Below are 11,110 nucleotides of genomic sequence, written 5' to 3'. Positions count from 1 at the left end.
TAAAAAGAGACATGGTGTCATAATATGAGATATATGACCTGAGGTAATGGACAAGTCCATGTACTGAAAGGGACTCTTTCCAAGGGTGGGTTGAGAGTTGTTGTGGTGAGATTATAATTTAGTGGCTCTCACACCTCTAAAAGCCTTGAGTTCTGCAACATCTCCTCTCCTTCTGACCCAACCTCCCTATCCTCCACTCACTACTCTCGTCCCCCATCCTGATTGCTGTCACTCAGTCATGGCCCAACAGCCACCCTTTTTGAAATGTCTGAAACCTACACAACATCAACACAGTCTTATCCCAACATTTGTTGAGAAACAAGCAGTTCTGTTCCAAGGAACAGGACTACCAACTCATATGGTTAAGTAGTGTGGTAACTCCCCAACACCACCCTCTCCTAACATCCTCACCAAAAGAGGCAAATGATAAACCACAGGAGATGCTGGTATGGAGGACAGTAAATATCGTGATACCAAAGGAATCAAGTGTGCTACATTTATTTTAAGACTAGTGACTGAGAAACTGGGAAGATAGAACATGTGGCAGCAGAGGGGTCTTGATTAGTGTTCATGGGTGTATGTGGGTCCTGTGGTCTCAGTTTCTGAGTTTCTGGTATTCTCCCTTACAAAGGCAAAGGAGAGTGACAACTGGACCCTTGGTAACTCTGGGGGAGTGAGGCCTGGCCTGGGGGCTCTCTGGGTCAAGTAGAAGGGGAGGTGTGCTGGCTTGGCTGTGAACAGTGAGAGAAGCAGAGACTGGCTCTGACCTCTCACCTAAAGGACCTGGTGAAACATGCTAGGCCTCTCTGGAACCAGTTCTTCCAAGACCTTTGGGGACCAGTAGGCTCCCTGGGCCAGCCTGTGTCATTAAATGCATTCTCCATGGTGTTGGCAAAATACATGAAGGGTACAGTGTCATCAGCTGTGGCCGTCCTGTTCTGGAAAATAGAGAAAAATCATTCTGGCCAGCACTTACACTCATTCTTCTTTCATCAAGTGTTTGTTGAGAGTCTACTACGTGCACACAAGGCTTAGTTTTGGACACTGGGAATACAATAGTGAACTCTAGAGACCTAGATCCCAGCCCTCCTGGAACTGATGATCTGTGATGCTGGAGGGAAATCAGACTCACCAAGTCGGGACTCAGCAGCAGCAGGCTGCCAGAGAAGTTCATGTTTTCTATGAGTGTGATGTGCATGTTGTGTGTGAAGGGTGTTATTGTCAGAGGCCAGCAGAGCTCTTCATTCTTCTGGGTGTAGAGAGGCTAAGGGTCTGTCCCCTTCTTGAAACTCCATTCCACCTCCCTGGGATTTCACCATCCCATCCTGTAGATGAATACACTGTGTTCAAGCATTCTCTGACACTCCTTCAAGTGCTGAGATGCTTCATTGACTAATATGATTGTTTCCCTTTCCTCTCCCTCACTCTCCCTTAAACCCACTCTAATCAGGCTTCCGGCTTCCCCACTCTACTTTAACATAGATGGTTAAATGGCTAATTGAAAGTGATGGCTCTCAATTTCACATTACTCTATTATGAATACATAAGCCTAAAGACTTAAGGGAAGTCTGATTTGTGCATTATTTTGAGTTCTAATGAAATTCAAACCCAGGTCATTGTCAATTGTACTTTCTCCCCATGAGCCCTCTCCTCATATCCAGAAACTCAGTTTGAAGACAGGAAGGCTCTGCCAAATTTCTGAAACTGCCCCTGAATTCACAATGAGCAGAGCCCCAGCTTTGTTGGGGATGCATAGTCAAAGTCCAGGTTTCTCTTCCATGTGTTAGCGAAAGCCAAGGTAGGATAATTGAAGGAAGTGCAGATATAGAAATTTGTGTCTCACAGGAACCCCAAGACCTTTGTCTGTAATCCTTGAGCATCAGGCTGTTCCATCAAGGCTCAGGCTCAACTCTGGGAATCCCCCCAAAGGTCCTGACCTTGATGAAGTGTCCAGGGCTCCAAACAGGTTTTCCAGAACACTGCAGTGGGTCTTAAGGCTGTGATATCTGAGTCCCCATGGCCCTGTTCCAGGAAGCATCAGTTGTCCCAGTCTGCTACCAGTTTTGGCCTGTGGCAGCAAGAAGGAGGAGACTTTGGAGATGCACAGTAGGGTAAATATATTGTAGTTGGTTAATCCCAGGTAAATTGACTCCAAAGAATCTGCACCAATTCACCCAACATCAGTGTGTGATACCCACTTGGCATCATTAATTTTTTAAATGTTTGTCAATTTGCAATTTGAAAAATGTAACCTCACTGCTGTTTTATCTCCATTGTTACCTGTGCTGTTGAGCTCCTATTCCTTTTATATTGGCCATTTGTAGTGCCGTAAATGGCCTGTTCAATTTGTTGCTAACTTTTTTATTGCTGCTTTTTTTTTGTGTGTGTGTGGATGTATGTTTCTTGAGTTGTTTCATCAGAGTTCTCTTTATATCCTGAATATGATTCTTTAATCAGTTCTAATTGAAGAACATATTTGCACCCAGCATCTCACTTCCTTTTTCATCTTATTTCTTCTGTCTTCTCATATGGCTGCTTTTCATTTGGGGTATACATACTGGCTGCTTTATTTCGTCCCCACCACAGCCATACAAAGTTGTAATACCTGCCACAATTTTCAAATTCAGAGTGCAAACCTTTGAGAGGGTGCAATGATTTACCCCCAGATGCTAATTGGGGATCCTAAACTTTGCATGTGCAAGAATCAGAAACGAACTAATGAATTGGGCTCATGGTAGGCTGTCAGCTAACACTAATGCCCCTTCACACCTGCCTTCTCCCAGGCATAAAGGGAATAAAGTATATAGCAAAACTAGCTCCTGTTTACCCGCCAAAGAATGTGCCTACTTTAACCCCCCACAACAAGGTATTGCAGAATAATGAGACATGATATTGGGTCTGCTGGACAAAAGAACACTGTAATTAGGGTAAGGAGATCTGAAGGCCAGATCCAGACCCATCACTGTGACCTGTGCCAAGTAACTGACTCTCTCCTGGCCTCTTCTCTAAAATCAAAACAATAGGTCTGGTCCTCACTTCATGAGTTGGGGTGAAGGGGAATTCTTGGGCCCCAGCTGGGTTGAAAAAGAAGATGTGATATTCCTCCAGCAGTCATTTTGGCAGCCCATAGTCCTCCTCATTGCAAGCTCTCAGCTATTGCTAGTGTCTTCATGATTTTCATGCAAATGGCTGCTGGGCCAGGTCTGGAGGACAAGTGAAATCTAAAGCATACCCCAAAGGGCCTAACCTCAAGGAAGCTGCTGAGTGTTGGCTCTGGGGCCAGTTCAACACCTGCTGCTGTGGAAGGGGCATCCCATTTAATCCTCACAGCCCTTCTGTGAGGCAGAAACAATTATTCCTATGAATTCCTATATTGGTCCCCCCAAAAGTGTAACAACATTAGTCCTTAACCCCTTGGGAATGCTGTGGAGAGTAATGAGGTAAATCTGACAGCATCTGACATTAGGAAGGCACGAAGCATGATACAAATCCAACTGATTACTGATCCAGTCAACTGCAGAAAACACAACAACAGAGCTCTTTCTGGTCCATATGAGATAAATGGTAACTGTTATTACTACTCATTATTAAATGCCTGATGCTGATAATATGCCTGGCAGAGTTACAAATACCACCCCCCAAAATCATGGCTTCTGTTCTCCAGGTAAATATGATAGGTGTCTGTTACTGGGTGCCAGGTCTTGCCTGGCACTCCTTCACATGTTTTACCCCATTTAGTTCTCACGGCAAATAGAGAACATAAAGATTATGATTCCTAAATTTAGTTCCTGCCTCTAGGAAGAGACAGGTCATATTCCCCTCATCACCCCCAGAGGACACTTGTGAGTAAGTAACCGAAGGTCAATGCTTTGCAATCCATGCTCCATGGTGTGTGCCACGAATGGTTTATGGGTGTTCCTGAAACATATAGGGTCCTGTCAGCTCTTGAGTGGCCAGTCAGGGCCTAAGGCAGCCTCTTCTGTTCACATCAATGTTTCATACAAGTATTACCAATATTGGTGAAGAATTGCCAATATCGAGCCCCACCTTCATACCATACACATCACCATTATGTGTATTATCATGTATGTAAAATACATACATACATAATAAAACAGAAGAGGTATCCATTCCCCAAGTGGGGTAGAATTCTTTTTTATTTCCTTTGTCATTGAGAGCATATTTAACGTATCTGCTCACCAACTCATCTGCTCTATAAATTTTAGCAGAATCCAAGTCCAGAACTGACGTCTTCAGCCTCTCATGAGTCCTGCTTCTCCACCTGTAATCCTTATCTTGGTGAATGGAAACTCCAGGCCACCAGTCACTCAAGATGGAAACCTGAGTGTCATCCTTGGCTCCTCTTTGCCTTTTCTCCCCCAGACCCACCTCCATAAGACCCTTAAGACAGTGCCACCCTATCTTTCCTATGTGAAACATCCCTCAAATCATGCCCCTTGCTTCCACCCCCTCCTCCACTACTTTTTAGCACACATTTTATTTTATCTTATTTTAAAAAATTTTTAATATTTTATTTATTTCTGAGAGAGAGAGAGAGACAGTGTGAGCAGGGGAGGGTCAGAGAGAGAGGGAGACACAGAATCTGAAGCAGGCTCCAGGCTCTGGGCTGTCAGCACAGAGCCCAACGTGGGGCTTGAACTCATAAACTGTGAGATCATGACCTGAGCCGAAGTCAGACGCTTAACCGACTGAGCCTCCCAGGTGCCCCTTAGCACACATTTTAAAACCCACAAGTGAGAGGGCATTCTGTCTTGCCTGTCTTGTGTCTGTGACTGAGACTAGGAGTGTCTGAAGATGGCCAGGGATGAACAAAATTAGCTGACAGGGTCATGGATACAAGCAAAGCTCACGTTGGACCCCACTGATGAGATCTCAGTGCATTTCCTCACACCGGAGTCACAGAAAACCCAAGTCCCTCTTTATGATTGGTGCAGGGAGGATGGTCTTTCAAGAGTGGGACTGGTCTTCACAAGTGTGCTTTCCTTTGAGACGGCTAAAACATTGAGCTTCCCACCTTACGAAGTGGAGGGTCCCATGCTGGAAGTCCTGGCAAGAGGCAACTTTTACTGTTTTCAGTAATAAAACAGAAGAATAATGTGATTTGATAAGGATCCCTATGGCGTTTGCTCACTCATTATTCTGTGCCTGAAAGGCCTACCATTAGACTGCATCTTTTTGCATGAGACCAGTGGTTTTCAAACTGTGTTAGGGAGCTCCCTGGAGGTCTGTAGAATTGCCTCAGGGGGCCATAGGGAGCAGTAGGTGGAAGGTACAGTAGATGTAATTCTTTTTTCCCATTGAGTTACCACCATTGTTTTATTAGTAGAAATAATTCCCCAGTAGTGTGTGGTATCAGATGAGATTGGATAGTGAGTGGTTGTGCAACTGTCTCTAGGCAACCATGTCACCCAGGAACTCTGACCTCCTTAATGTTTTTGCTCTTCTGGGTATGGGACTTCAAGTACAGAATCCCCCTCCTTAAGAGGGTGTGCTGACACAAAGTAGGTCAGGATCCCATAGCTCCTAGCTGGGGATAGTGGTGCTTGGACTGCACTGCTGTAATGAAAGAGCACTTGCCTTCCATTGACCAGGGATTGGGTCTTGGCTCTAGATCCCTTGCTGGTGATGTGACCTCAGAATTCAGCTCACACCACTCCCCTTGTTTTGGGTGATTGGAGAATTAAACGAATAATGTGTAAAGCCCCTGTAACTTAGCAGGGTGTGAATGTCTGGCAGAGCTGACGAATGTTGCCACCTTCCTAGGGATGCTCAAAATTCACTGGGATAAAGGACTAGAGAGAATTAGCGTAGATAAGACAAAAAACAAAACAAAAAAAAACAGGTTTAATCTCTTGCTCACTTGCACACTCCAATAGCCATATGTTCACCATAAGAGGAATTGTCCACTTTCCTCACCTATCTGAGCTATCCCCTTGGGTTCATGGATTGTGGCATGATATAGTTAGGGGTGGGGGTAATGTGAGGGTAAGCAACGAAGGAGAGCTCAGACCTTGGGTTCAGTCATATTTTAGAAGCAAAGATGGAAAACTGATGACCCATACCTTTCTTTACTGCCAAACTGTCTCTTTCCACATGTAATTGCTTTTGTGTGCTCTAGCTGTTCATCTGACTGTTCAAGGGGTAATGAGACCCCTCTTAAAATTTACAGGTTGACTCATAGCAGACATAGTCATAGCAGACAGGAGACATATTTGAAGTTTCGCAGCTGATTCTGAGCCCTCCATATCCAGAGCAGAACCAGAAGGCTTAAGAATGTGCACAGCTAGGAGAGCATGACTTACTGAAAACCCAGGCAATCACTTCTAAAAGTGCTGAACCCACATAGGAGGAAGGACTTAAGGCCAGCAGAGAGATCATGGTCCCCCAGGCAGGGAGAACAGGGATGTTAATGGGGAGACATAGGGGAATATCTAGTGAGTCTGGGGCTGGCAGAGGAAAGCTCTTTTGGTGTGATGTTGTGGAATCCAAAGGTCTGTACAAAGTGGGAGGCAGAAAGGCCACGTGGCGCATCAAAACTAAGAGGGGCTGAGGTTGGTGATGGCAACCAAGGTCATATCAACAGCAGAGGTACTTCTTTCAAGAGATGATGCATCTGGATGGTCAGTCAGCATCTGGTGGATAGTGGGTAGGTGGCTCTGGGCTTAGGGTGGAGCCTTGAAAAATAAAATTCTCAGATTTGAGAATCCCTAGACAAGATGGGCTTGTGCTGAGGCTGAGGAACAGAAGTGAGGGCTCCTTGTTGCCAAGTCCTGCTTTGTTAAAGCCCATCTCTGCTGCTTGGGCTTCAAGAGTGGCTGTCGAGTTGCGCCCCATGTTTATCCATCAGATTTTATAGTAATATTTCTTGTTTCCACAAATATTCATATCCTAAACCCACACGTGTGAGTGCATGTACACACGCACACACACACACACACAGAGGCGCATGTGCACATGCATGCATAGACTCTCCCTGACGATCCTAGTCGTGTCTGGTGACTGATGTGAAACTAGCTATGAAGGAATGAATGCCCAACAGTCTCCCCAGCCCTTAAGAGTTGGGGCTCTTCTCCTCTTTGGGACAGGACAGACCCAGGATGTGGAGAAGCAGTGATATGGAGCTGAGTATCCCCACTGAATTAGGGGACAGGTTAGGAACAGAGGCACTGTAGGAAGAGGGGTGGTTCCTAGGCCATCAGGAATGGCTGCTGAGACACCAGACCTGTCACACTAACTTAACAGCCTCCTCTGTTCTGTACCTATGGGTCCCACCTTGGTTACCCTTCAGGGATGTAGAAAAAGGGCTATGAAAGGACTATGGGATTCCCAAATGTTGTTTTGTATCTGAACCCTACCCCACCTGAGCTTCATGAATGTTTAAAGACATTGGACCTCTGATCAACTAAAGGACAATTAGTTCACACAGAATACCCTGTACAAGTACTTTTTTTTTTCTCTCCTGGCTTTGTATAGGTGACTATGTGAGTTAGGGGAAAAGAATATTTTGGTGTTCCTGTGTTCTAGTTAGGCTTTTTGGTATTAAAGAGCACATCCTATATCTTTGTCTGTTGGACTTGTGATTCTAGGTGTTGCAATATCTAACAGGGCTTCTATATGTTGTTGGGTTGGACAAATATGCTCTAACCACTCTGATAGACTTCCTCTTCTGACATTATGTTGCAGTGCATATCAAGGCCACCCTGGGAAGGGAATAAAACCCTCATCATGAAAATGAACAATCCATAATTAGTGAAGAGGTTGCCTGTTGAAGAGGCTCAGTCTTGTGCCTGAGCCAGGGGTCTTGGGAGTTGACCGTATGTATGCAGGTCTAAGAGTTTTTCTTAGGATACAAAGATTTTTTTTGCATATGTTCCTCTCCCTTCCCTCTATATAAGCACTGCCCAGTTATTCTCAGATATGAAAAGTGTGTGTGGTGTTGGGTCATTCTTGCAGTCATTTCCCTCATTAGGGTCAATGCTTTCCACTGTGAAAAATTTACTCTCATTGGCTGAACTCTATTGCGATGGTGACTGAGAAACCAGCGGCACTGCCCCCAAAAAGGAGGGTGTAAAGCCTATAGAGCCAAGTAAGATGCTAGCTCCCTTCCTCTGCCACCTCCCCACCACAGCTGATAACCTCTAATTCACCTGAGGCTGGCATCAGTGTTGCAAGTTACATTGTTGGTAAGTTGAAGCAGAAGCAGTCAAAGTGTGACAGCATTTATTTCAAGGCCAGTAACAGAAAAGCTGAGGAAAGCAAGGGCATGTGGCTGCTCGATCATCATTCATGAGTCTGTCTGTGGCCCCCAGTAATCTCAGTTTCTGAGTTTCTGGTATTCTCCCTTACAAAGGCAAAGCAGAGTGACAACTGGACCCTTGGTAACTCTGGGGGAGTGAGGCCTGGCCTGGGGGCTCTCTGGATCAAGTAGAAGGAGAGGTGTACTGGATTGGCTGCGAGCAGTGAGAGAGTCAGAGGCTGCTCTCACCTGAAGGACCTGGTGAAATGTGATAGGGCTCTCTGGAACCAGCTCCTCCAAGACCCTTGGGGACCAGTAGGCTCTCTGGGTGAGCTTTTGCCATTGGATGGGTTCTCCATGGTGTCAGACCAAAAAACAAAAACAAAAACAAATTCCTTGGTGTCTTTCACATTCTGAAAAACAAACAAACAAACAAACAAGAGGTAAATAGCCTCATCCTAGTGGTCCCTGCCTTCCCTGACATTCATTAACTCATTCCATAAGTATTGTGTGCATCCTTGGCCCTATTCCAGGTGTTAAGGATACAGCAGGGACCACTGTAGCCCACACTCCAGTCCCCTGGGGCGGACATCCCATGGTAACAGGGAAAGCAGACTCACCAGTTCAGGAGGTGGAAGGAAGGGAGTGAAGATCATGCTTCGAGGAGAGTGTGATGTGCGAGTAGTGATGGAGAGGACTTCCTTGAAGAGATCAGCTGAACTCCTCACTCTGCTTGGTGCAAAGAAGCTAAAGGACTGGCCCCTCCACACCCCTCCAGCCCTTCTGGCCTCTCCCTGTCCTTCCTCCCTCCCACAGCTGAGTGCACTGTGCTCAAGCAGTGGATACATTTCTGGCATGTGACATCCTCTCTGTTCCTGTGTCTTTTACTCCCACCACTCCCCAGTCTTTTTCTTTCTTTCTCTTATTTTCTCTGAACTTCCCAGCAGGCTCAAGCCAGGTTTCTACTTGCTGACTGAAAAAGCAGAGGTGTTCAGGCAGATGGTGAGTTGTCATTTGGTGGGGATGCCATATTCAGGAGTGTTCATGTGGGCCCTTTCCACATGGGAGAGAGTCATAGGATTATGTACATCAAAGCTCTGGGGAGGGGTACGGGTCCAAATGAGTTAACAAAGCAAGGCGGGTGAGCTAGGTGATGGCATCCATAGTCCAATCAACAGTAGAGCTTTTCATCTCAGAGGGTTATGTGAGATTCCATGTCTGTGTGTCAGCTTCTGGCAGGTAATGGAGAGGTGGTTTTGGGCCTAGAGATCTGGGAAATATGAGGGACAGAGGGGAAGGGCCTGGGCTGGGCTAAGTTGAAAGCAGAACAATTAAGGCTCATTGTTGCCTAGTTTTGCCATATGAAATTTCATCTTTGACACTTGGGTTACAAGTGAAGCTGTGTAGTTATGCCTCGTTTTTACCACTAAGAACTATGAGAGTCTGTGCCACTGACTTCAAGGGAGCTCCCTTGCAAACATTACCTGGAGGGGAAAGAGGACATAGGTGGCCTCAGAATCTTTTACTTGGTTTTAGAATAATAGCGTTGTTTAGGGAAGCATCTCTTTTATAACTGTGAGGATACAGGGCTAATCTTCTCTGGGAGCCTATCAGGGGCCATGGCTTGGGATCATAGAAATGAATGAAGCTCGGTTGCTACTTCAAGACACTCTGGGAGAGAAGCCAAGAAAAGGATGATTACAGTAGAGAGCAATGGAAGGAAATTTACATGGCTATGGGAAGACAGAGGAGTGACAGCCAGCCTTGGGAATTAGAAAGGAGTCTTGGAGATTTCCCAGAGGAGGCATGTGTAAAGTGAGTGAGGGAAAAAGTTGACCACGAAATAGAGAAAGGGAAGTGCTTTGCAAGCAGAAGATCAGGGCAATAAAGTGAGTTTTTGTAACTGAAAAATCAGTAGACCCTGTCCTGGGGATTAAGTAGAAGTCAAGGTCAGTCACAAGGTTCCAGTACAGGAGTAGAAAATGGTGCCACACAGAGATACTGAACAGGAGTAGAAAATGGTGCCACACAGAGATACTGAACCCTGGTGTATCAGAAGCTAAAGGTTTTTTTTTTTTTTGGTGTTTAATTTTTTAATTTTGACAACAGTGCATCGAATATTTTTCCTCTGTAATTCATACTTTTTGAATGAATGTTCTACCTAAGATACCTCTGCCTAACTTCACAGCACAAAAAAATTTTCTCTTGTGTTTTCTTGCAGATTTACAATTTTACAATTTGCACTTAGATCTATGATTTATTTTGTTTTTTTATTAATTTCCTTCTACTATTTATTTATTTATTATTTTTTTTAGTTACCTTTTATTTTTATTTTTTTTTTACAAATAGTTTATTGTCAAATTAGTTTCTACATAACACTCAGTGCTCATCCCCAAAGTGCCCTCCTCCATGCCCATCCCCTCCTCCCCCCCACATCCATCAGTCCTCAGTTTTTGTCAGCATTCAAGAGTCTCTCATGGTTTGCCTCTCTCCCTTTCCCCCACCATTTCCGCCCTTCTTCTCCCCCTTGTTCCTCCGTCAAGTTCCTCTTAATCCTCCTATACGTGCAAACATATGATATTTGTCCTTCTCTGCCTGACTTATTTCGCTCAGCATAACACCCTCAAGGTCCATCCATGTTGCTACCCATGGCCAGATTTCATTGTTTCTCATTGCCATGTAGTATTCCATGGTATAGATAAACCACATCTTCTTGATCCATTCGTCCGTTGATGGACACTTAGGCTCTTTCCATGTTTTAGCTATTGTGGAGAGTGCTGCTATGAACATTGGGGTCCATGTGCTCCTATGCCTCAGCATTTCTGTATCCCTTGGGTAAATTCCTAGCAGTGC

At 45.1% G+C, this 11,110-nt stretch overlaps 2 protein-coding genes across 2 annotated transcripts in view; one reads left to right on the top strand and one right to left on the bottom strand.

Moving 5' to 3' along the window:
- Positions 1-8,022: 8,022 nt before the first annotated feature.
- On the bottom strand, positions 8,023-8,936 carry LOC120226891 (protein FAM236D-like). The gene is made up of 3 exons (XM_039225060.1): positions 8,882-8,936; positions 8,507-8,686; positions 8,023-8,068 (listed from the first exon to the last, which is right to left on the bottom strand). Exons 1-3 carry the CDS (start codon positions 8,911-8,913, stop codon positions 8,023-8,025), a joined length of 258 nt encoding a protein of 85 aa, XP_039080991.1. The 5' UTR covers positions 8,914-8,936.
- A 268-nt stretch (positions 8,937-9,204) lies between these two features.
- LOC120226892 (doublesex- and mab-3-related transcription factor C2-like) overlaps positions 9,205-11,110 on the top strand; it is a 44,332-nt gene continuing 42,426 nt past the window's right edge. Inside the window, exon 1 of the mRNA XM_039225062.1 lies at positions 9,205-9,259. The gene's annotated coding sequence lies outside the window, so the exon portion shown is untranslated. The remainder of the gene's footprint in view (positions 9,260-11,110) is intronic.

Source organism: Hyaena hyaena, unplaced genomic scaffold (genome assembly GCF_003009895.1).
Source record: "Hyaena hyaena isolate Hyena2069 unplaced genomic scaffold, ASM300989v1 scaffold_1891, whole genome shotgun sequence".
Taxonomy (NCBI): domain Eukaryota; kingdom Metazoa; phylum Chordata; class Mammalia; order Carnivora; family Hyaenidae; genus Hyaena; species Hyaena hyaena.
Note: the sequence above shows the minus strand (reverse complement) of the source record. Positions and strands in the feature narration are given on the sequence as shown.